The sequence below is a fragment of the Megascapheus bottae genome, chromosome 17 (assembly GCF_031878675.1).
Source record: "Megascapheus bottae isolate mThoBot1 chromosome 17, mThoBot2.hap1, whole genome shotgun sequence".
Lineage (NCBI taxonomy): Eukaryota > Metazoa > Chordata > Mammalia > Rodentia > Geomyidae > Megascapheus > Megascapheus bottae.
Window position 1 is genome coordinate 24,207,744 of NC_143525.1, and position 25,599 is coordinate 24,233,342.

The 25,599-nt window shown below is 55.1% G+C and overlaps 1 protein-coding gene across 1 annotated transcript; it reads left to right on the forward strand.

Annotated features, from left to right (window-relative positions):
- Positions 1–2,568: 2,568 nt before the first annotated feature.
- Kif19 (kinesin family member 19) lies at positions 2,569–25,091 on the forward strand. The gene is made up of 20 exons (XM_090350216.1): positions 2,569–2,741; positions 4,214–4,294; positions 12,306–12,416; positions 13,253–13,340; positions 13,585–13,721; positions 14,443–14,568; positions 14,875–15,069; positions 16,628–16,774; positions 17,666–17,788; positions 18,966–19,131; positions 19,562–19,736; positions 19,876–20,074; positions 20,964–21,234; positions 21,317–21,438; positions 22,124–22,257; positions 22,479–22,584; positions 22,718–22,802; positions 23,564–23,961; positions 24,176–24,335; positions 24,505–25,091. Exons 1-20 carry the CDS (start codon positions 2,703–2,705, stop codon positions 24,627–24,629), a joined length of 2,988 nt encoding a protein of 995 aa, XP_090206342.1. The 5' UTR covers positions 2,569–2,702; the 3' UTR covers positions 24,630–25,091.
- The last annotated feature ends 508 nt before the right edge of the window (positions 25,092–25,599 follow it).

The window sequence follows — 25,599 nt, forward strand, 5'->3', positions numbered from 1 at the left end:
TCCAAATAAAAATGGCTGATGGGGCCGGGAGTTTGGCCTAGTGGTTAAAGTGCTTGCCTAGCATGCATGAAGACTCAGGTTCGATTCCTCGGTACCACATACATTGAAAAAAGCCGGAAGTGGTGCTGAGGCTCAAGTGGTAGAGCTCTAGCCTTGAGAAAGTCCAAGGACAGTGCTCAGACCCTGAGCTCAAGCCCAGGACTGGCAAAAAAAAAAAAAAAAAAAAAATGGCTGATGGCCAGACACCAATGGCTCTTGCCTGTAATCATGTCTGTTCAGCAAGCTGAGATGTGAGGGTCGAAGTTCAAAGCCAACCTGGTCAGAATAATCTGAAAAACTCTTATCTCCAATTAACTACCAAAAAGCCAGAAATGGAGCTATGGCTCTAGTGGTAGATTGCTAACCTTGCAGAAAAATGCCGAGTAAAGGTGAGAATCAATCTTGAGTGAAAAAGCTCAGGGACAGTGCCCAGGCCCTGAATTCAAGCCCCAGGACCAATACACATTCACATACACACACACACACACACACACACACACACACACACACACACATATACACACACTAAAAACATAATATAGCAAAGGGCTAGGGAGAATGAGTGGCTCAAGTAATAAAGCTCTAGTGATCTTTTGCTTAAAAGCTTATTATCCTACCCATTAATCTTCCTAGCACATTCTGGGTAGGATTTATGCATGCGGATGAATTTTTTATAAAGGAAAAAGAAAATAATATAACCAACAATATTATAGCCATTTGACTATGGCTTCCATGGCTGATCAAAATAGAGTCAATCCAAGGAATCTAGAACTGTAGCATGAGCCAGGTGAGGGTAACTCAGCCGCCTGGGCAGAAAAGTCTAGAAGACTTTGTGTGTGTGTAGGGTGATCATGGGGTTTGAACTCTGGGCCTAGGTGTTGTCCCTGAGCTCTTGGGTTCAAGGCTATGGCCCTACCCCTGGAGCCACAGCGCCCCTTTCCGTTTTCTCGTGGTTAATCGGAGATAAGAGTCTCACAGACTTTAGTGCCTGGGCTGGCTTTGAACTTCGATCCTCAGATCTCAGCCTCCTGAGTAGCTGGGATTACAGGTGTGAGCCACCACATCTGGCTCTGTAAGACTTTTATCTCCAATAAGCCACCACACACACACACACACACACACAGAAATAGAGGTGTGGCTCAAGTGGTAGAGTGACAGTTTTGAGCAAAACAACCAAGTGAAAACACGAGACTTAGTTCATGCCCCAGTACTGGCACCAAAGACAAAAGTGTGGCACAACCTCTAAATATATCTAGTTCCTGTGGCAGCATGCCCCTTTGAAATCCACCAGCTCCAGGGAGCAGCCTGAACCAGAGAACAGCAGAAAGCCCAGGATTTCCCCCTCCCCCGCCCCTTCTCACCCACCAACCAGGAGGATTTCATTTCTGCAGAATCCTTTTACTTGGTTTATGTATTTCTCAAGCCTGAGGTCACCAGCTGCTTCCTGCTTCTGTTTATTAATAGCAATCCTAACACAGGCTCCTGGGGGCAGCCCAGAAAGCCAGTCCCAGGGCCCAGGCTGGCATGCTTTGCCTCTGGGTACATGCAAAGAGTCTGAGACAGCCCCGAGGGATGTGAATGCTGCCTTTCTCAGCAACTTCTCTGGGAAGTGGACTGCCCCGAACCTCTCCCATTAGGACCTCCTCTTCAGTCTTTGCTGGGGTGTCTGGGCTCTGCTTCAGTGGGGACAGATGACACCCAAGACCAGCCACCTGTATCGGCAGCAAGAACCCTGACAATGGCTAGGAAATAAGCCAGGAGAAAGCAGGAAGGCAGAGCTCCTAGAGGCTGAGAGACTACAATCCTGTTTTCCCGGGGCCTCCTGAGGCCAGGAAGCTTTCCACTGTGCACCCTGAATGTGTGTGAGCGTTGCCATTGTCACCAAGAAGGAAGCATGCTGCGTCTGACCTTGCCCAGGATTGGACTCCTCCAGTGGAGAGGAAGCCGGGCGAGTCCCAGGTCCAGACCCATCCACCTTGGCCTGGACTCTGGGTGTGAGCACAAGGCCTCCTGTGGTAGTGGGGAGCACTGAGAGGAGGCGCCAGCGCTGCCCCCGAGGCCAGGGACTGCCCACCGCCCGGCCTGCCCATCGCCTCTGCGCCTGGGGAGGGGTTCTGGCCACCACCTTGGTACCCGTGCCGCCCATGGAAACGGGAGGTGCCAGTCACACCCTGGAGGTAGCAAACAGTAGATGATCGAGGCATGAGGTCCGTGGCCGAGTGGTGAGCCTGAGGACGCCCAGGTGCGCAGCGGGGCAGCCCGGGACCGCGAGTCCGGGGAGCGAGGGCAGGAGCCCAGGGGCTAAGCAAGCGGAGGACGTTGAAGCTCCAGGCGGACACAGTGGGCTGGAGACCCGGCTGGTGCGCAAAGGCTCAGGGCGCGGGCGGGGCGGGGTCTCGAGGGCAGGGGCGGGGCCTTCACAGGCAGGAAGGCGTGGTCTCGCCGAGTCTGGGGCGTGGTCTCGCCGCTCGGGGGCGGGACCTCGCGGGGCACGGGGGCGGGGCCCTGCTTCCTGGTCAGCGCCCGCCGAGCCCGCGGGCGCGTTGTTGGTTTCGGGTTGTCAGGCAGCGGCGGCGGCCTAGAGCGACCCAGCCTGATCGAAGTGGGGGTACGGCTGGGCCATGCTCACTGTCTCGGCCTGAGCCCCGTCACCCTCCGCAAGCATGAAGGACAATGGGGACTCCAAGGACCAGCAACTCATGGTGAGACCCCCGTACTCGCCTTCCTCCTAACTTCCACCATCTCTGAACTTGATCATCTCAGTCAGCCCCACACGGGCAGTGTCTCCTGAGGGACACTGTGCAGGGCAACTCTGCCCAAGTCCTAGAGAACAGGTATCCAGGAGGCATGGTGTCCTTCTGAGTCTAGAAAGTCAGCCCAGCCTCACCCCCACTCTCCCCTGGGTCCCCATGGGGGCAGACAATTCTGTCCAAGACAGAGCTGCCCTACTGCCTGAGAAGGGAGGCCGGGGCCTCCCGGTGGGTCAGTCGGAGGGAATCCCAGCCTGTGGGGTCTGGGATCTGGGAACCTCAGGTGTGCCACAAGCAGGCAACACCACTGTGGCCAAGTCAGGACCAAATACCAGCACTACTCTGGGAGACAACTGGGGAGATGGGAGGGAGGGTGGACAGGTAGAGACTGAAGGTGGAGAGTCCTGGTTATCAGGGGTGCCAGGATGGAAGGATGACCGGGAGACTCAGCAGCACCCCTAAACTAGGCTTGGGTGGATATATGGGGGTGGTTCTTCCCATTTCCCCATCCCTAGGCCTCATTTTTGCCTGGAGGCTATTACTTCTCAGTACCCCACTTCTGCAAGGCAGTCTTAACTTCTCCAAAGGAAAGCCTTGGCCAGAGCCACAGGCAAGTCCAGGCTCTGAAACATCTTTTCTGGCAGCAGAAATTGTTTGAAACAGCCTCAGTATATGCTGTCTACTGCCCAGGCAGGGACTAGAGTCTTCCCCCTTCTCTCCCCTTTCTTCATTTCCTTCTCCCCCTCCCTTCCTTTCTCTTCCCCTCCCCAGTCAAGTCCTCCCCGGAGGCTGATAAAGATGGCCTGCCATGCAGTTTGCCATCTGGGTAAAGTGAGGGCTCCTTAGTTCCACCCCCACCCCAGCAGCTGTTTCTCTTAGGTCAGCACAACCTCATCCCCCACTCCATTCTTTGGGAGACCCACGCACTTGCTGAAGACCCACTGTCTTTTATTGGCTAGGGGGTAGAAAGAGGATGGTGCCATTTTTCCTGGAGCAATTAGGGTGTGGTCACAGATCATAGGCATGAGAAGCAGGGAGACCCTAGCCCCTATAATCCCAAAGCATCCACATAGGCGCCACCAGCCTGTGAAGGCTCCAGTATTGAGCCCAAGGGAGCTTTAGGTGTTAAATTTGGGTGTGTGATTCAGCAAGGTGCACAGTTCCCTCCCTCGAGACTTTCCCTGTGACTTGGGCTTACATAGCCTGCAGCCCTCTGACCTGGGCAGTGAGCTTGACTTTTCAGAATTTCCCTTGGGACAAATAATTTTTCTTGGGCTGGACATTGGAGAGCTCAGAGGCTTGCTCTGGGAAGGGAATCCTGAGGCCTGCTCACCCTTCCCTGTATATCCTGGCTTGGAAGTCTGTCTAACCGCAGGCCACTGGTCTCTTCTCTTCCTCCCTCACCTCCCCCACCTTCTCCCCAGGTGGCCCTCAGGGTCCGACCCATCAGTGTGGCAGAGCTGGATGAAGGAGCTACCCTTATTGCCCATAAGGTGGATGAGCAGGTATGCGGGGCTTAAGCTAGGAATTGCAGGAGGGGAGGCCTGTTCAGATGGCTGGGTGCATTTGCCTGGGGCAGGGGCTCAGTGACTGCCTGTCCCTGTTTTCTGAACTATGGCTAGGTCATTGATAACAACATTGAGGAAGACACCAAGGGCTCTTCTGCTTTCTGAGATTAGTCCAAGGAAGAAGGCAAAGGAGAGCCCTGGCCTGGGTGGACCTGGTTTCTTACCTCCCAGGTGCCCATGGCTTCTCCATTGCTCCCCAGGCATGCATTTCCTGTGGCCAGAGCATCTTCAGGGTGTTTGCATTTGGTAAGCCCTCGGTGGCTGTTCTCTTGGTCCTTATGATGCAGGAAGGCACATCACATGAGATCAGAAGTAATTATCAAGATGTTGGAGACTACTGTGATAGGAAAGAGCCTGTCCTCCCACTGTTACTGAAAGTCCAGTGTGGGGCAAAGAGACAGTCATGAAAGAATGGAAACAAAGAAGGGTTTGCAGCTGAGGGCAGCAAGAACAAAAATCTGGAGTGTCAGGAGGGAAAGTGGGGCTGACCTCGTCCTGGAGGCTGAGGAGGGTTCCCTTAACAGATGGTACATGAGTCGGGCAAGAGGGTGCCCTCTACAATCCCAGCACTCAGGAAACTGAGGCAGGAGGACTTTCTGGTCTACATTTGTAATCAAAGAAACCTGTATGTATAAAGTCCCTGTGGTGCCATGGTGAGAAGGATTACATACAATTGGGTAAATGAGAAAAGACCAGTATGGCCCAGTCAGGAAAGGGAGGTGGGGAGGAGAGAGGAGAGGCAAGATCCGTGATGCACAGATGATAGCCAGGTGGCTCACACCTGTAATCCTAGCTACTAAGGTGCTGAGATCTGAGGATGGTGGTTTGAAGCTAGCCTGGGCAGGAAAGCCTGAGAGACTTCTATCCAACTAACAACCAAAAAGCTGGAAATGGAGCTACGGCTCAAATGGTAGCGAACCAGCCTTGAGTGAAAAAGCTAAAAGGCAGTTCCCAGCCCCTGAATTCAAGTCCCAGTACTAATTTTTTTTAACGTGTGAGACAAGGCTGGCAATGAGCTAGAGCATACTCTGCAGACTTGGCTGGGGCATTTTCAACTGGCAGACAGTTGAAGACTAGGGTGCTGTGGTGGGCACAGGGACACTGGCACAGTGGTGAGGGTCAGCAGGGGTAGGCGTGGTGCCCAGGTGGTATGAAAGCCTGACAGTGACACCTTGCTTCTTTCTGCACTGTGGCTGACTTCTCCAGAAAGGCCAGGATGGTGGTGGAGCTGGAGGGGTTAGAATGGCATCCTGTGATGGAGAGACAGGTGTGTGCACACCTGCAGAAGCTGGGCCAAAGCATAGCCTCCTCAGGTCTCTTCAGCAGCTGCCCTCCCCCATGTCTCTTCCCTCAGCCATCGCAGCACAGCTATAGGTTCCAAGGAACCCTGATGGCTGATTTGTCTCCCTCTCTCCTTCCTCAAAGATAAGCAGGGGTGTCTGGGGGAGATCCAGGCCAAGCCCAGCAGAACAGTGAGTGCACATGCACAGTACAAAGTGGGTTGTGCTATTTGGCATCTGGGTGGCTTGGAGCAGGAGCGGGGAGGGGGGGGTGTTGTTTGCAGGAGCCTCCATTGCCACATCTTGGAATAGGGCCAATAGTCAGGATGCCTTTTCTAAAGAGACCTTGCTGGTATGCTCACCTACTCAGTGCCTGGCACTTCGGGACAGCTTTAAAAAAACAATCAGGGAGCTGGGAATATGGCTTAGTGGTAGTGTGTTTGCCTAGCATGCTTAGCATGATTCCTCAGTACCACACAAACAGAAAAAGTTAGAAGTGGCGCTGTGGTTCAAGTGGTAGAGCACTAGCCTTGAGCAAAACAAGCTCAGGGACAGTGCCCAGGCCCTGAGTTCAAGCCCCAAGACTGGCACACACACAAAAATTCAGGACTGAAGCTTGAACTCAGGGTTCACGCTCGCTTGGTTTGCTTGCTCCGTTGGTACTCTATGACTTGAGCCAGGCCCCCAGATAGTTATTTTAGAAATGGAGTGTCAAGGACTTTTCTGCTTGGACTGGACTCAAACTATGATCCTCTGGACCCCAGTAGCTAGGAGTACAGGCAGTACAGGCAGGAGCCACCCTGTGCCAGGGGGAGTCCTTTGATGTGGACACATGGTCCCCTGTCAGAGGGTGAGTTCCCAGCACCACTGGATGACCTCCCCCCCACCACCTCCAGGCTTGACAAGCCTGAGAGCTCAGGAGGAGAAAATACCTCCTGGTCAAGGCCTCTCCCTGGGTTATCCACTTTGTCCCTGAGGATATCAAGTCTTCAGGGTTGGAACAATAGTGTCTCTTGGCTGCTGCTGGCTCCCAGCCGGCATGGGGGCTGGTTCACATGCACCAGAACACTCCCCGTGAAGGGTGAGCCCATTGTGTGCCAGCTCTGTAAACACAGGCTCCATTCTGCCTCCGTTGAGCAGGGCAGGGGCTCCCTCCAGTTCTGGCCTGCCATTTCTGGGGCACACCACCCACCAGGCCAGCGCTGGGCAGCCCTGATGGGGCTGCAGAGAGACCCAGGGCAAGCTGAGCCACACCGGCGCAGAGCTCTTCCCACTGGCCCTCCGTGGATTCAAAGTTAGACTTGTCCCAGGACCCTGGCTCTGTTTAGGACAATAATCATCACACCTCTATTAGAGGGTCCTTCCTGGAGGGCTCTGTATGGACCGTGTGTAAGCCCTTGCCTGCTTCATGCTCAGAGCTAATAAATGTTGGTTTAATCTTAAGGGCTAAGCTATGAGAGGGCTGTGAGCCCCAGGGTGATAAAAAAAAAATATCTGACCTACCTCCTCAGAACTGTGATCCTCAGATCTCAGACTCCTGAGTAGCAAGGATTATGGGGGAGAGCCACCAGTGCGTAGCACCAGAGGGAGTTGCAGAGGTAAGGAAGAAGCTCAAAGACAAACAGCCACCTTCTCCTTCCAGCTTCCCCACCCCACCCCCACCTGCTGGCCTTCCAGTGTTTACCTGCAGGATTTAAGTCAACTGACAAGGAATATAATCTCATAATTAGCATTTATCTGCTTGCAGCCCAACTGCCATCCCCTGCTTCTGGGGTCCAGCAGAGCCAGGCAGGGCAGGAGCCCAGCCCCAGGGTGAGGGACCCAAGGAAGTTATGATGGGGGGGGGGGGCAGAAATGAGAGAGCATCAGGACAGAGCCCAGGCTCAACCATAGGTTTCAATGGACAGGGTCCTGCCATGTCCTGGCTGGGTGCCCGTGGGCATCCCCCTCCCCCATCCCAGTTTCCTCATTAAAGGAGAATGAGAAGCTCTTCTACCCTCCCCAGGAGTAAAGGAGAGGATTAAAGAGGATGTGAGCCGCAGCTGCAAATTCAAGGCTGTTGTAATAGGTAAATAAGGTGTCGATGACAGATGCCAAGGGCTGGTACGGAAGCTGCCTCTGTCCACTGGACACAGTGGGGGGTGGGGGCTGGGCATGGGTGAAAACATTCCCGTACTGTAATGTGTTCAAGGTTTATTCCTATTAGAATTCATATTAGGACTTTGTCTCTTTTCACAGCTAAATAATATTCTGTGCCATAGAGGTGCTACATTTTATTTGTCAGTTCATGTACATTGGGCTGCTTCTGTTTGTTGCCTCTTAGGCAGAACTCTGAGGCTACAAGGGTGTGAACAAGGAGAGGACCCCTTGTCCAGAAATGCAGTGCTGGCACTGGTGGCTTACACCTGGAATGCTGGCTACTCAGGAGGCTGAGATCTGAGGGTCACAATTCCAAGCCAGCCCAAACAGAACTGTCTAAACTCTTATTTCCAACTAACCAGCAAAATATAGGAGGTGGAAGTACAGCTAAAATGGTAGAGGGTCAGCCTTGAACAAAAGCTTTAGGGACAGAGGTGCACAGCGGCGGCCAGGCAGGTGTGCAGACCTTTATAAATGGAGAAAGCTCCGAGAAGCAGATCCCGGGGCTACCGGCCTGCCCTCTGCTGGACCTGCTTCTGGCAGTCTGACCAGCACCATGGGGCAGGGCACAAGGAGAGATTTCCTGGTGGGGAATCCTACCTGTGGAACGCTCCTTTGTAAGGCAGCTCTGAGTGTCAGCCTTGGACTGGATAGCTCAACGAAAAGAAGCTTAGTATCTCACAGTCCTGGCAGCCCCAGGTGTGGAGTTGAGTTGCATGTCATGTGGCCGAGTAGATCCATAGCATTGTCTTTCCAAAGAAGCTCACAATCAAAGGTCCACCTATGGACTTAGGGTAGGAGTGGGGGTGGGGCACAGTACAACCCCTCACAAGCAGGCAGCAGGTTCGAGTGCACTGGTATAAAGGAGCTTCTCTATGGAAAGGAATTGCTTTGAATCTAACTGTGGACTTTACCTATTGCTGACCCTACTCCCAAGTTCAGAAAAGGCACGCAGGGCTCTTAGCATAGCGCCTGGCACACCCACAGCTCCCTATCAAAGGCAGTTTTATCCCACAAGTGTCCCTGGGATGTGTGCTGTGTGCAGACACAGGGTGACATTCCCAGGGAGCTTCAAGGAGAGTGTGTGGGGACCCTCCTCCCCCCCCCCCTGCGAAGCAAGAGCAGGCATGTGCTCACAGGGGTCCATGCACCATCAGTTTGATGGTGAATATGAATCTGAAATCTGTGCTGCAGAGAGGCCTGGCAGACAGGGTGGGAGGGCAAACCTCAGGCTTTTCTTTCCTACTTTTTCTCCCAAGAATCTCTGTGACTTTTCAGTTAACCAGCAAAAAAGCTACAAGTGAAGCTGTGCCTCAAGTGGTAGTGCACTGGCCTTGAGAAAAAAAAAAAAAAAAGCTCAGGGAGAGCACCTAGACCCTGAGTTCAAGGATAACTATTGGCACAAGAAAAAAAAATGAATGGCAGTGCTGCCTCTTCCAGGAACTTTTCCTGTCCTGGCTGGATTCAGGGTCTCTGTCCCAGCACTCACTTGGTTATTAAAACTCCCAGGGAATGTCAGAAAGCAGGACCCCTGGCCTCACTTGTGTCATTCTGGAACTTTCCTTGCTCAAGGCTTGGCATACCTGCCGTGCTCCAAACATGAGTTGGACTGGTTCAAATGCCACAAGCTGGTCTCCTTGACAGCCTAGATGCCCCCTCCCCAGCCCTTGCCAGCTCAGCTGTAGTTCACCTGGCACAGAGGTACAAGGGTTCCATTGTGTGCCAGTATGGACAGGAATGGTAGCGATACCTTGGAGGGCAGATCCTAGACAAAGCCTTCTTTAAATGAGTCATGGCTGCATGCTGACAGATAGAAGCATTTCAGGGAGCAAAGGAACTAGAGGCCCAGGTGACCTTGGAGGTCAGGTGAAAGTCAGTGGTGGGGGATGGGCACCAGTGCATGTGCTGACCTCTCCATCCTCCCCCTGACGATGCCAGAGGGTCCTGCCCCTGTCCAGAAGGTAAGAGCTGGCACAGGTGGTGGGGCTCTTGTTGCATCCCAGGGGGACCCAGAGCCAGGATTGATCTTCAGCTGCAACTGAAACTTGAGCAGGGCCCACGTTGCTGGCAGGCATGGGCCAAGGAACCAGCTCCTGGGAAAGAGGCTCCTGGATCAGAGATCCCCGAAGATATGGCCAGAGACTGAGGACAGGCAACAACACAAGCCCCGATGCTTTGTTTACTGTGGCCACCAGTCATTGGCAAGGCCGAGCAGCCACCCAGCCTGTCTGCACCTAGGCTTGCCTAGAATCCTGCTGATGGGATTGGACTTCTGCTTCCCAGAGCACTTCCCTTCCCCTCCCCTCTTCCCTGGAGCCTTGGGCTTGTTCGGATGCCACAAACATGGGTGCATGTCTGCTGGAGGCACCAGGAGTGGAGGGAAGGGACACGGTGACCGTGATTCCCAAGATCATTGTCCTCCTGGGACTGCGCCCCCTAACCCCTCAGGCTTGACAGACAAGGGGACGGAAGGCACCACCACAGACTTCCTAGGCCCCTGATCTCAGTTTTGCTCCCAGCATGCCCTCCTGTCAGCTCCCTCTGTCCCTTCCACAAGCCTTAGCTATTCATTCACAAGGCCTTTGGGACTATCACCAGTCCTGGCTCTCCTGCTAATTCAGCCACTGTCTCTGACCCCTCAGGGTGGCTCTAAAATAGGCCTGTCCTATTCTGAGCCTTGCCTGTGTTAGGACTCAGTTTACCTCCTTTGATATTTGTCCAGGGCCCAGTGAGCATCTGTCCAGGGCTACCGTGAGCCCTGTGTGGGCCTCAGTCAGATTATGATGAGGGCTGAGGGGACCCCACCCCACATGCTCTCTGTGGGAGCAGATGGAAGAGGGAGAGGTACAAAGATGCTCAGAGGACAGACAGGTGCCAGCCCAAGACTGGCCTGCCAGGGCCCTGACTCTGCCATTTCCTACCAAAGATGCTTTGCACTCTGATTTCCTCAACCTAGAGTAATAATCATGAATTCACGTTAAAGGTCTTGGTAAGATTACCTATTGTTGGAATTCCTGGGTGGTGAGGGCATCCCTCTGTCCTCCCTCCTTGCCCATCTCTTCCCATTAGTAGCACAGAGCCTGTGAACCTTCCAGGCTGGCTGGAGACACCGTCTGGCCTTCCATCATCTATGCAGCTCCCCTGGCCCTGGGGAACGGGCCCTGCCTCATTAGGTGGGGAGCACTGGGCGGCTTAGCTCCCATGGCTGTCTGGCAAAGCCAGGGCTCCAGGGAGCTGAGGCATTCCCAGGGCACACGGCAGCATTTAGAGGTGCCAGCCACCCTATAGGGGTAACCTCATGGTTACCCCCTACAGTAACCGCAGCAGGGTGGATGGGGGCCGGAAATGAGCTCATCACTTACTTGACAAGGATGGGGTTGTGTGTATGTGTGCTAGCTAGCATTTGAACCCAGAACACTGTCTTTTAGCTTTGTTCACTAAAGGCTAATGCTCTAGCACTTGAGCCACAGCTCTGCTTCTGGCTTATTGGTGGTTCATTAGAAATAGACTTTTGGACTTTCCTGCCCCAACCTGGGATTCTCAGGTCTCAGCTTCCTGAGCAGCTAGGATTATAGGCATGAGCTGCTGGCTTGACTTTCCTTGTAGAATTCTGCTTTCTCATTTTCACTTCTCTAGATTTGATAGCACAGTCGGGGAGGGGAGAGGGATGTTCTCCTTCACCCCTCCTCGCCCCCACCTTCCCCTTTACAGCTCCCTAAAGTGGGCCCTTGAGCACTCTGCCGGTGCACACTGTCTCAGGGGCTCTCCTGCAGGGAGATGATACTGCTGTCCCCTCTCATGGAGGACACAGCAGCCCAGGCCTGTGTCAGAGCTTCTATCAAGCCACCATTCTGCTCATGAGAGGTGGAGCTGACATTCAAGTCCTGCGCAGAAATTGCTTCCATGAACCTGGCACCAACCCTTCCATCCTATCCTAAAGTAGGACCTTTCCCTCCCCGCCCCCCAAAAGTAGCCTACCCTTCTTTCTACATTTCCTTACAGAGTTAGGACAAGGCTCAACACACTGGGACCTGGGCGAAGTGGAGTGGGCTCAGACTGTTCCGGGAAAACTAACCCAGCCAGCCCCTCTCTGTACTTGTATACACACACACCAGCTGCCCCTACACTGCAGTTGTGGAGGGCAGACACTGGGCAACCGTGCCCCACCTCCACCCATGGCAGGCCTCTTGGCTTCTCCTTCCACTCCCAGTGTGGGCTAAGGGCTGCATCCCTCTCCCCATCTCAAATAGGAATGGCCCCTAAGTCCAGACACTGTCATCATTCCTCCCACCCAACTTTCCTGTTCTTCCCACGTGCTGGGAGGGGCAGGCAGGTCCCCGGGCCACACAGCTGTGGACTTGGAAGCAGGTCCTGGAATTTGAGCCCTGACTCCTCCTCTGGCTCGCGTGTGGCCTGGGCAAGCCGCCCTGTGGCTCCTGAGACCCATCATTCAAGGTCACTGGGGGTCAAATTCAGCCATGGATGTGGGGGGCCGGGTGACTGTGGCCTCCTTACTGGGCCCTTTGCAGATGGTGGTTCTCATGGACCCGACGGAGGCCCCTGACGACATTCTGCGGGCGCACCGCTCCCGGGAGAAGTCCTACCTGTTTGACGTGGCCTTCGACTTCTCCGCCACCCAGGTGAAGACGCACCTGGGTCCCCTCCCCGCCCCTTGCTACGTGAGAGGCGCCCTCAGGGGATTTAGGCTTCGACCCTCACATGTCCTCTCCCACTTGCTCAAGAATCCCCCTTCTGGAGATTTCCTCATCTGTGATGCCTGTGCACACCTGTCATACACGACTGTGTGACACACCTGCCCTTCAGGCACGTGTTATACACTAACCTACCCCCATGCCAGCACGTCTACACACTTGCACAGTGCGCACTGGCCTGTGCACCTGTGTGCTGTGCTCCTGGCCTTCCCCCAGCGTGCTTTCACGATCCCTGCACAGGGTGGTCACTTCAAACCCACCATGGTTGGGCCACACAGGAGGAGGGGGAGAAGGAGGAGGGGGAGAAGGAGGAGGGGGAGAAGGAGGAGGAGAAGAAAGAGGAGGAGGAGGAGGAGCAGGAGGAGGAGTAGGTGGAGGAGGAGGAGGAGCAGGAGCAGGAGGAGGAAGAAGAAGCCGAAGGCCATCTGTTGCAGGCCAGGCAGATGGGGGATTGCCTCCAGGAAGCTGACACCCTCCTAGGGATCCTGACAAACTCCTATGGACCCCATTTCATCATCTTCCAAATGCTCCTGGGAGCAGAAAGTCTGCATCCTCAGGGCCAGGGGCTGGGAGCCAGCTGTGGAGGGAGACATCTCAAGTGTCCTGGGCTCTGCTGCTGGCTGAGGTCCCACCCCTCCCCTGGGTGTAAGCAGAGACATCCCCTCCCTGCTTTCCCACTCCCTCCTCTCTCCCACATGCCTGGGGCTTCTGTGTATGGCCCTGTCTGTGTCCCAGCCCCTGACAAGGTGCCCTTTTCACTGCAGGAGATGGTGTATCAGGCCACCACCAAGAGCCTCATCGATGGTGTCATTTCAGGCTACAATGCTACCGTGTTTGCCTATGGCCCTACAGGTGGGAGAGGGGTGTGAGCACACAGACATTCTAGCCCTGGCTAGGGCGGCCCTCGGGATAGGATGTGTCCAGCCCCACCCAGGGCCCTCCAGTCCCAGAGAGACCCCATCTCCAGCCAGGATGCCCATCCTTCCTGTCCCCCTTTCATCTCCCTGGCCATCAGATAGCTCAGGCTTATCAAATGTCTCTGCTCAGTGAGGTCTCACCTCTGGTCCCCGCTCCTACTCTATCCTACTCTGTCCAGGCTGTGGGAAAACCTACACGATGCTGGGTACTGACCACGAGCCTGGCATCTACGTCCGGACACTTAACGACCTCTTCCGTGCCATTGAGGAAACCAGCAATGACATGGAGTATGAGGTGTCCATGTCCTACCTCGAGGTAAGCACCCCCCAGGCTTGGGGAAGAGGCACACAGGACCAGATTGGTCTCCTCCTGGAGTCAGTGGCCAGCAGTTTCCCGGGGTGCCCATCACGGCTGCTCTCCCACCTCTGTCTTATGAGCTCCACTTTACAAAACTTGAGGCTCAAAGCAGTGACTTATTCACACTCAGTGGGAGGGGGGGAATTCGAACTCGGGACCCTGTGACTCTAAAGCCAGGGCCCTATTAGTGAACACAGTCCCAGACTGTTCACCTCCTCACCGCGACACACTGGTGGGGGTGATTCCACCAACAAGCTGGCCTCCACCTGGCAGCTTCTCCCTGTGACAGCTCAGAAAGGACAGTGAGGGGAGCTGCCAGTGGGTGTGGAGTCAGCCAACTAGGCTTACCTTGTTGGGTAGCATCCAGAGGTAGCTGATGGTTGCCTGGCAATGAGCAGGGCTCCTTGATTTGCTAGGATGACCCGGCCCTTTGGTCAGAAACATGCCTGTCTACCAAGTTCTACTTGGTTCCAAGTCCTCCTGCTATGTTTTTAGCTCTGGGACCCAGTGACCTGTGGATGCCTAATCTCCAATGCACAATCCACCCCAGGAAGGCAAAGAAACTTCCCAGGCCAGGGCTTCACACAGGAGTCTGGGGCCAGGAAGTGGGAGCTTCCTGTAGGGACAGGTTTTGCCCTTAGACTCTCTCTGCTGGCCCCTTCCTCACCTGTCCCACCAGATCTATAATGAGATGATCCGGGACCTGTTGAACCCGGCCCTGGGGTACCTGGAGCTGAGGGAGGACTCTAAAGGGGTGATCCAGGTGTCTGGAATCACCGAGGTGTCCACTATCAACGCCAAAGAGGTGAGTCTCGTGTGGCCAGGCCACATGAGGAAGGAGCCCAGAGATGACTGGATGGGAGAGTGGAGCTGGAGCTGGGCTGGACTGAGTGGCAGCAAGACTGCTGTTCACTCACCTCTGCCATTATGTCCCAAGCACACCACCCTAGGGAGAGGGACTCAGTCACATCGCCTTGCACAGCTTCTCCAGAGTGGATGCCCCCTGCCCAGCTTCCTCAGCCCACCCCAGCCTCTCAGAGGCGGGACCTCCCCCACCAGGCCTCCTGTCTGCAAGCATCTCTCATTCCCTCTTTCTCTCCCCTTCCACCAGATCATGCAGTTGCTGATGAAGGGGAACCGGCAGAGGACCCAGGAGCCCACGGCTGCCAACCAGACGTCCTCCCGCTCCCACGCCGTGCTGCAGGTGGCCGTGCGCCAGCGCAGCCGGGTCAAGAACATACTGCAGGAAGTGAGACAGGGCCGGCTCTTCATGATTGACCTGGCGGGCTCTGAGCGAGCATCCCAGGTAAGGCCCACTCTTGGAGTCCGGAGGACAGGCTGTCTGGATGGGGGAGCCTGAGAGGAGAGAGCATCCCAGGGAAGTAGACAGAGGAGTGAGACCCTCAGGAGGAAGGCCTAAAGAAAGTTCCAGGAAGTTGAGGATAGGCCCGGGAAACCTAAAGAACCAAAGGACTGTTGTTGGGGTGAGGTAGGAGGACATAGAACAAAGACAAGCACCTGATTTGGTGGGAGGTGGACAAAGCCTGGAAGAGGGCCCAACACATCAAGGACATAGGAAAACTCCATCACTTATGCCACCCAATGTCATCGTCTTTACCGTGAAGCCTGGCTTGCTTGTCTGGCTCAGTGGCCCGACCCCTCTCACAGGACAGCGTGAGACATGGGGTCATCTGGGCAGGGGAGCTGGATGATGGTACCATGATAAAACTGAAACCATGATAGGAGAAAAAACCAGGCATTGCTGGTGGCTCATGCCTGGAATTGGGACTCTCAGGAGGCTGAGACCTGAGAATCACATTTCAAAGCCAGCCCGGGCAAGAAAAAGTGAACTTTTGTTTTTTTCCCCCAATACTGGCCTGGGCAGATTCTTTGTGCTCAATCAATGCTAGCGCTCTACCACTTGAGCCACAATGCCAATTCCAGCTGTTTGTTTATGTGGGACTGAGGAATCAAACCCATTGCTTCAAGCATGCTAGGCTAACACTACTACTAATCCACCTTCCCAGCCCAGTATGAGATTCTTCTCTCCATTAAGCTACCAAAAAAAAAAAAAAAATCCAGAAATGGTGCTATGGCTCAAGTGATAGAGTGTTAGCCTTGAGCAAAAGAGGCTCAGGGACAGCACCCAGCCTCTGAGTTCAAGCCCCAGGACTAGCACACACACACACACACACACACACACACACACACACACACACACACACACACACACGTAAGAGAGAAGGCCCACTGCCTGTTTGAACACTCAAGGCTGGTTTACAACAGGGTAGAAGTTGGTAAATTGGTATCTGACTTCTAGAAACATCTCCAGGCCTCACTAAGGGGACATAGGAGCAAACTGGAAGGAAAGGGGTGCCCTGTGGTGACTGGAGCTGTGTAATATGCCAGCTCTGCCAGGATGGGCAGCAATGGCTCCCCTGGGCCATGAGGAGAGGAGTCCACGCCTACATCACGTACCATTGCATGTGTGAATGCACACACATCCCTCCTAGCTCTAGAGCCTGAGGTCACATTGAGTGGCCCAGGAAGCCACCTTATGGCCTGCCATTTGTGACACTATGGGACAAGTCCAGCCACTGCCATGGTACCTGCCTCACTCAGCCTCCTCCAGAGCCCTCAGTCCCAAAGCTTCCTGGTCATACCTTTCCCAGTGTCTTCAAGGACCCTTGGGAGGAGGGGACATGACCAGTGTTCCCTGCAATCTGGGACCCCTAGGGGAGAGGCTGGGATATGTATCTAGGATTAGCAGGGTACTGGAGGGTGATTGTGATGGAGCCTCAGCCCTGGGCCCCCACAGGGTCACAGCTCTGCCCTCTGCCCCCCTCCCCGTCTCTTCTCCCCAGACGCAGAACCGGGGGCAGCGCATGAAGGAGGGGGCTCACATCAACCGCTCCCTGCTGGCCTTGGGCAACTGCATCAATGCGCTGAGCGACAAGAGCAGCAATAAGTACATCAACTACCGAGACAGCAAGCTCACCCGGCTCCTGAAGGTACCGGCCCCCCGAGCTCTGTGTCCAGCCTTCACAAGCCTCTGATTTCTCCTTTTGTGCTGGTACTGAGATGTGAACTCAAGGCCTCACACTTCCATTTGGCTTTTTCCACTCAAAGCTGGCACTCTGCCACTCCAGCTATAGGGAAATAAGAATCTTACAGACTTTTCTGCCCAGGCTGGGTTTGAGCTTCTCGAGTAGCTAAGGTTACAGGCATGCACCACCATGTCTGGCCCTACAAACCCTTTAATTTTGTCTGTGGTTCTGTGAGTTAGGGAGAGTTACTGGTGCAGCTAAGGAAACTGAGGCACAACAAGACTAAAGAATTTTCTCTCTGGGTTGATACTAGTCAGTGCTGGAAATAGGCTTATGATTCCTACACACACTTAGTCAGCTTGCCACCAAGACTGTACCCACAAGTCAGGGAGATAGATGGGGGTTCAAGAAGGTTGAGGGTCAGCGGAAGAGAAGCTGTGGAGTCTCCAGGCTGATAATGGCTTCTGGGGTTCTCTGCACCCTATGATGTTATCATTATCATTGGCTTTTTTTTTTTTTTTTTTTTTTTTTTTTGTCGGTCGTGGCACTTGAACTCTGGGCCCAGGTGTCCCTGAGCTCTTCAGCTCAAGGCTACCACCCCACCCCTTGAGCCTCAGCACTACTTCTGGTTTTCTAGAGGTTAATTGGAAATAAGAGTCTCAGGTCCTTTGGTGCCCGGGCTGGCTTTGAACCTTGATCCTCAGATCTCAGCCTCCTGGAGTAGCTAGGATTAAAGGCTCGAGCCACCACCCTCAGGCTCATCATAGGCTTTTTGTATGGAAGAGGGGAGGGAAGGGCTGGGGGAGGCTCTGTGGGAGGGGCCTCCATGACCACACCCCGATTTTCCCCCTCTAGGACTCCCTTGGGGGTAACAGCCGCACAGTGATGATTGCCCACATCAGCCCTGCCAGCACGGCTTTCGAGGAGTCCCGGAACACCCTGACCTACGCCGGCCGGGCCAAGAACATTAAGACCAGGGTGAGGGTCCCTGGTCTGCGGGTCTGCCGTCCTTCCCCACCCTCCTTCTCCCCCTCTCCCCACCCCCGCGCCCCAGCACACACTCCCCAACCACGATTTGAACCAGAGCCAGCCACCACTGCACCAAGGCCTTTCCCTGGCACCTCCAGCATCTGATTATCAACCCAGAAGTCAGCTGGCTCCACAGTCCCTCTTCTCCTCATTTCCCAACTCTCCTACCTGACTCTTCCTCTTCAGACGCTCATTCAGGACTCGAGGCTTCTAGGTGGTCATGGCACAGAGGCATACATGTCTCCATGGGAGGGCTTTCCTGAGCCCTGGCTCTCAGGTCTCTGATACATTATCTCTTCCCATCCCCAAACCAAGCAGAAATCCAAACTTCTCAGGAGGTTGAGATCTGAAGATTGTGGTTCAAAGCCAGCTCAGGCAGGAAAGTCTATACGACTCTCATCACCAATTAATCAACGAAAACAAAAAAGTGGAGTTGTGGTTCAAATGGTAGGGCACCAGCTTTGAGAGAAAAACAAAAGTAAGGGACAGGGCCCAGGCCCTATACTAGTACCAGCACACACACACACACACACACACACACACACACACACACACACCAGGTGTTAACACCCCTGCCCATGACACAGTGGAGGACAATGAAGATTCAGATTCCAGGTAACTGCCCAACAGATGATGGGGCAGAGATAGGAGCTGGGCCTGACTGGTTTTCAAGCTCGCATCTTCTGGTGGACCCTATTGGGTCCCTGCCGTCTGGTGAGCTTGCCCTGGCTCCTGTGTTTGTAGAGAATGAATGGTTACACCTTGGACCCACGACCCACCCATGATTGCCCTGGATGCTTGACTTTGTTGCCACTTCCAGAGCTTCATGGAGTGCGGGGTGGGGAGGGCAGTGGAGAGGGAGACACGCTCCTGAGTTCAATTAAGTTCAGGTCCCTGTCAGTGGCCAGTACATGAGGCCAATGGCAGCTGCAGGGGAAGCGGCCCTTCAGGAAGATCAGATCTAGCCCCAGACATGTCCTGTGACCTCCAGGGAGGCTGTGGGTTTGGGTCCAGGGATGCTGCTACCGTCCCCCAGGGAGGCTGGGGGAAAGAAAGAGAGGTTTAGCAGTAGGCAGGTGGTGACAGAGCCACACCCCCTTCCTCACCCACCCCGTGATCCCCACAGGTAAAGCAGAACCTGCTGAACGTCTCCTACCACATCGCCCAGTACACCAGCATCATCGCCGACCTTCGAAGTGAGATCCAGAGGCTCAAGTGCAAGATGGACCAGCAGGCCGGGCGTGGCCAGGCCCGGGGACGGCTGGAGTGCGGTGACAGCCAGCATATTCAGGGTGTGGGCCTATGTCTCCACAGCGCCCCCTTCTGGGCGGCGTCTTCTTGCTCTGGGAATGAAGGAGCTGACCCAGGCACGGAATGGGTAGACTGGGCCTTTGTCCCAGAGCCAGCGTTCAAGCTCTGTGTCTTTGCTTTGCAAAAAGCAGAGGTTAGCCCACAGGCGGAGGGAGGCTGAAGGACTGGGGATCAACCCCTTGGATATGTGGGCTCTGCTATGATGTGCGGGCAGCTTTCTATAGTTGTGAGCTCACAGTGGCTCATCCACATGGAGGAGCTAGTCACGGGAAGAGAGTCATCCAGGAGGTCTTTCTAGAGGAAGTGGTCGGAAAGGAAGTGGGGGTAGTGGCTGACTTGGAAAGAAAGGCAGGGGAGGAACTCAGGTGGGCCTGAGCCGGGCCTCTCTGCTGCCCCCTCCGTCCCCCACAGCCGAGGTGCCGTTGCCCAGCCGGCAGGGTGAGCAGGTTGAAATGGAGCAGGTCCGAGAGCAGCTTGTCAGCACCTTCCGGGAGCAGATGGAGGTGCGTCGGCGCCTGCTGGAGCTGGAGACCCACAGCATGGAGGTGCAGATCGACACCTCCTGCCACCTGCTCACCATTGCTGGGTACGCACCGCTGCCCGGGGACCCTCCCGGCCTGCCCAGATCGGGGATGGAGGAGCTGTATGCGGGGTAGGAGGAGACTCCCTTCCCTTCCCCGGGCCCTGAATCCCATGTCCTGTCTCCTGGGATGGGACCCTGGCAGCTGGGAGCACGAAAAGTCACGCAGGGCCCTCAAATGGCGCGAGGAGCGGAGGAAGGAGTCATACACGAAGGATGAGAGCGAGAAGGACTCTGACACGGGTGACGACCAGCCAGACACCCTGGAGCCGCCAGAGGTGGTCTCCGCCCGGGAGAGCATGGCTGCCCTGGCTGGGGAACAGAGAAAGTTGCACAAGGAGAAGGTGCCCGGGGGCTTGGGGCCAACAAGGGGCAGGTCCTAAGGAAGGTGAAGGGGATGGGAGCTCAAGCCACCAGGCCTCAGTGATCTTGTTAAGTTCCTTCACTTCTCTGAGCCTCAGTTTCCCCACCTGTAAAGTGGGAGACACTCTAGTGCTTCCCTCACACGTCACTGAAGATATTAATGCTTGGCCCAAACATGGTGGCCAATCAGATCCTTGGGGCTTTCTGCACCGCTGGTCATTCTCTCCTATGATGGGGTATACTCACATGGGGGCATCACAGGGCTGGGGATAAACAGGTACACATGGAACCCATACCAGGGTAGGTAGTGGCCAGAACAGCAAGAAACAGTGCACAGGCTGGGTGCCAGTGACTCATACCTGTAATCTTAGCTACTCAGGAAGTAGAAAACTGAGAATCATAGTGCAGACCCAACCCAGGAAGAAAAGATACAAAAACTCTTGTCTACTATCAGCCAGAAAAGTGTTGGAAGTGGGAGGTCTGGCTCAAGTGGTAAAACACTGGCAATGAGCAAAACAAAAAGCCAAGGAAGATGCAGAGCCCCAAGTTCAAGTCCAGTACCAAGGAGGGGTAGGGGAGAGAAGAAGGAAGGAGAAAGGGAGGGAGGGACGAAAGGAGGGAGAGAAAAAGGAAAGGAAGGAAGGGAGGGGGAGGAAGGAAGGAAGAAAGGAAGGAGGGAGGGAGGGAGGGAGGAAAGAAGGAAGGAAGGCATTGGGGCACTTGCAGTAGCCTTGGGTTTCAAAGCCCAAGATCCCAGCTTGGAGGGGTGGCCTTGGCTTGGAGCACTGGGCACCCAGAGTCCAGGGATTGGGGAGGCTGCAGGTGGGCGCAGGTGGGCGCTGCCGGGCGCTGAGCCCCGTCTGCGCGCAGCTGGCCCTGGAGCAGCGCTGCCGGGAGCTGCGAGCGCGGGGCCGGCGCCTGGAGGAGACGCTGCCGCGGCGCCTGGGCTCGGAGGAGCAGCGTCAGGTGCTGGGTCTGCTGTGCCGCGTGCATGAGCTGGAGGTGGAGATCACCCAGATGCAGTCGCACGCACTGCTCCGGGACGGCGCCTGGCGCCACCGCCGCGAGGCCGTGCGCCGCCTGGAGCAGCACCGGAGCCTGTGCGAGGAGATCATCCAGGGCCAGCGGCAGATCATCGAAGGTAGGCCCGGCGCCCCGGGGGGCCCGAGGCGATCCCCAGGGCCCCAGAGGCCGGCGCTCAGCCCTTCCCGCGCCCTCTGCAGACTACAACCTGGAAGTGCCCCCGCACCTCGAGGCGCTCTATGAAGTGTACCTGCGGGAGCTGGAGGATGGCAGTCTGGAGAGGGCCGCGATCGTGGACCGCGTGGCCTCCAGGGCCCTGCAGGTGGGCACGGAAGCCCATCCAGATACCCACGCATGTGCGGGGGAAGGGCCGCCACACAAGGGACAGCCTCCCTGCTGGTAGCTGTCACCCAGGCCAAAATGGCAGGGACTCCAGGGAGCTGGGTCCAGCTCCTTTTTACCGCACCATAAATCTTGCCAAGCCCAGCAAGGTGCCCCCACCCATTCAAAACATTTGTTCCTGTCCAAGATCAGAGAGTCAGGGAAAGCCATCTGAGAAGGCCCCTCGCCAGTTCCATGGTGTGTACCTACCAACCTCAGCACTTGAAGGCTGAGGCAGGAGAAATGCCAAGTCCCAGGCAAACTTGAGGTTCCCTGTTTTCGTTATTTTTGTGGGGCTTGAACTCAGGGCCTGGGTGCTGGTCCTGAGCTTTTTCACTCAAGGCTGGCACTCAACAACCTTTCTGCTGGTTAGTTGGAGCTATGAGTCTCATGGACATTCCCACCCAGGCTGGCTTTCAACCAGATCCTCAAATCTCAGCCTGCGGGGTAGCCAGGATTACAGGGGTCAGCCACCAGCACCCAGCAAACTTGTTTTAGCTGAATAAATAGAATACCAAGAAAACATGGCCCCCGTCCTTGTCCTCTCATGGTGGGTTATAATCCTGTGCTGTGATGAGCTCCAGAATCCAGTCTTCTGACGCACCATCCCCGCTCCTTCTCCCCAGGACAGTTCTTTGCCCAAAATTACCCCAGCAGGAGCCATGCTGACCCCAGACTCTGACCTGGACAGCATAAAGACAATAAGCTCAGAAGCCCAGCGCCCACAGAATAGCACCCTCCCGCCGCTCTGTGGGGACAGGTGAGCCAGTTCTCGTTGTACTTTGAGAAAGCCAATCCAGACATGGGCTGGGGGTGGGTGGGGGGAGGGTAGAAGGCAGAGCCAGGATAGGGAGGAGGTGGCTGGGGTCTGGGGACAGAACTCTTGGAAACTCTTTCTGGTGGGTCGCCCTGCTGGCGGTGGCAGGGAACCTCAGCGTGATCAGTCTGGTCAACAGCCCCTCTCCCCCCTGCCATCCTCAGGGAAGCCCACCACATGTTCAAGGCCAGTTCTCGGGTCTGGCAAATGAAAGGCTCTTCTGTGACCACCCCACCTCCCATCCAGGTCAACAGCCTAGTGGCCCAGGAGGTGAGCTCTGGGCACCACCTGGGGGTGGGCAGTCATCAGCATTTGGGATGAGCCCTGTCTCATCTTTGCTGAGTGGGGTACAGGGGTCCTTGCTGTGTTCAAGCCTTCCCCCTTCCCAAATACTTTACCCTAGCCCCGTCTGGACAGCCTGGGCAACCGGATCAACTCTTCTGCAGATAGCAGTGAGAATCTGTCGGAGATTCCCTTATCCCACAAAGGTACAAGTGCCCACCTGCCTGGTCTAAATGCCTCAGATCAGCCCAGCCTTACCTGCCCTCAGCCTGGCTGAATGCATAAGTGCCTGGAATACTTCCTATTCCAGAACAGCACCAGCGCCCTCCAGAGAACTAGCCATGTATCAGCAGCCAGTATCTGCACCTGCTCAAGGACAGAGACGAGCTTACAATCAGAAATCACATTGGAAGCATCTGACTAGTCAGTTGCTGGTGGCTCACACCTTTAATCCTAATTACTCAGGATTCTGGAACTTGAGGCACAAAGTTCAAAGCCAGATTGTGCAGGAAAGTCTGTGAGACTCTTAATTTCCAATTAACCACCAAAAAAATGTCAAAAGCAGAGCTATGGCTTAAGGTGGTAGCATTGCTGGCTTTGAACAACAGCCACAACAACAACGAAAAACCTCAAGGACCAGGCCCCCAGTTCAAGCCCCAGGATCTACACAAAAATAACTAAATAAAATGGAATGGAAGCATCTGGCACTTAGAGTCAGACACCCCCTTGCCACCGAGTAATTAATTGTAATAGCAAATGCTAATTGAATCTTCCTCCCCCAGATAAGGCTGACTAAAACCATTGGTCAGCCATCTTCAGTTTTCAGATGAAAAGTGATAGTGTGCCCTCATCAGGGTCTCTTAAATGGCAAAACACAACTGCCCTGGCTACTGCTTATTTCTGCCATGGCAGAGGAGGGGTGGTAGGAGGTGGCCTTGATCTCCATGTGAAACTCTCTCTGTTGTAGAGAGGAAAGAGATCCTGACTGGCACCAAGTGCATCTCAGTGAAGGCTGCCGGGCGTCGCTCGCAGGCCCTGGGCATAGAAGGGCGCCACCTGCTGGCACCTGCCACAGAGTGCAGTAACCTGTCCCTGCACTCCCTGAGTGAGGCTGAGGATGCTCGGCCACCAGGCCCACAGGCCTGCAAACGGCCCCCCAGCCCCACGCTTCAGCATGCTGCCAGTGAGGACAACCTGTCCAGCAGCACGAGCGAGGCCCCATCCAGGGCCAGAGGGCATCGAGGTGAAGGCTCTGGGCCCTGGCTGCATGGACAGAAGAAAAACATGGGCAAGAAAAGGGAGGAGTCTCTGGAGGCCAAAAGGAGGAAGCGGAGGTCCCTCTCTTTTGAGGTCACAGGACAGGGGGTAAGTCAAGGGGCAGAGGCGAGAAGTCTGGACCCCTTTCTTGTGGGTGGGAGCCCGAGGGCCAGATTCCTCCAGAAGCTCCGAGGTACGGCCAGCCTGGAACTACAGTTGCAGCCTCCACCTTCAGCACCACCTCGGCAGGGTGGCAGGGGCAGAGCTTGTAGTAGAGCCTACACAGCTTTCAGCCTCACCTCCCTATTCTCCAACCACACAGCTCTCTCGCTCCAAGACACACTTCCTCGGGCCCCGTCCCATGGAAGGTGTCTTAGACCACAAGATGCCAGTGTGCAGACACCCAGCTCCTGGTATCAGACATCTAGGAAAAGTCACCATGCCTTTGGCCAAAGTCAAACTCTCTCCAAGCCAGAACCCAGGTCAGTACAAGCAAGGGAGGCAGTGGGAAAGGAGATGCCTTAGCCAACCCAGGGAGGAGACCCAGAATCCTGATTCTCTAGGGAATGCCCCTGGGAAGTTCAAGACCACTGGGTGATAGGGGAACAGGGGATGGGAGGCATTCCTGACCATGACCTTTTCCTTCTGCAGGGTCTGGGGATGCCTCACCCCTTTCTGATCCCCCCAATCCAGCTGGCCTTTCCCGACGACGAGCCACTCGTGGACCCAGCCTGCCCCACGGCTCAAGCAAAGATGGACACTTCCGGCATAACTGAGGGATCTTACCAGCTATCGCCTCCCACCCCAAGACAGAATGGAGTACACCTAGGGATCGGGTGAAGGCTGTGGAGGCAGGACCTCAAGAGGCTGTGGCTCCTGAGACCCAGGAGCTGTGGAGGTGTCAGCTCAGCCTTTCCAGGTTTTCAGTGTCAGGGGAAGGGAGGATGTTGGGGTGCTGGACCACTGGCCCCCAGCCCTGGACAGAACACAGTTGCCAAAAACCCTGTACAAATCTGGGGCCTGCCTTGGCCTTGGCAAAGAGGAGCCGTCAGTGTGCTGTGTCTACCAGGCAGACACCTGGTACAAAGTCATCTGCACAGATGAGGAGGGGCCAGCCGGCATGGCGCCTCACACAAGACAGTTGAAAGTTGGCAGGGAATCTGGTCTTGTTACGTAGCAATGGCTTTTTTTTTCCACCTTCATTTTTAACAATAAAGCCTCATTTGGTTTGTGAGCTGTGTGGGAAACTATCTGATATGGGTGGTCTATTTGGCTATGTACCCAGTTCACCCCTTCAGTCTTCATATGTGCCCAGACCCCCTCCCAAGAGAGAGATCAGAGGCTTGGCTTGTACTGCAGAAAACCCCAGAATGACTGTCCTACAGATGCCAGAGCTCAGAAACTTTCTACCTCAACTACTTAGCTTCAAGATAAACTGTCTGGGGTTGCTTACCCATGTGCCATTTGGATGTTCTCGCTTGCCCAGATGCATTGTAGGGGGAGCTCTTTGGGAAAAGCTCAGTGAAGGGCAGAGGAACCCCAGGCGGGGGGACCCTTGAGGTGATGTTTTACCAGGGTCCTGGTGGCTCAATCATCCTGGCTTTTCTATGATAGTTTATTCAGGATCAAGGGCATCCCTTTAGCCTTGGTAGGAAATGAGCTCCTGAGACCAGACATCTGGTCGACCATGGCTCTACTGGATTTCCTCCCCCCACCCCCAGCCTTTAATGGTCCAGCGGGCAGTGA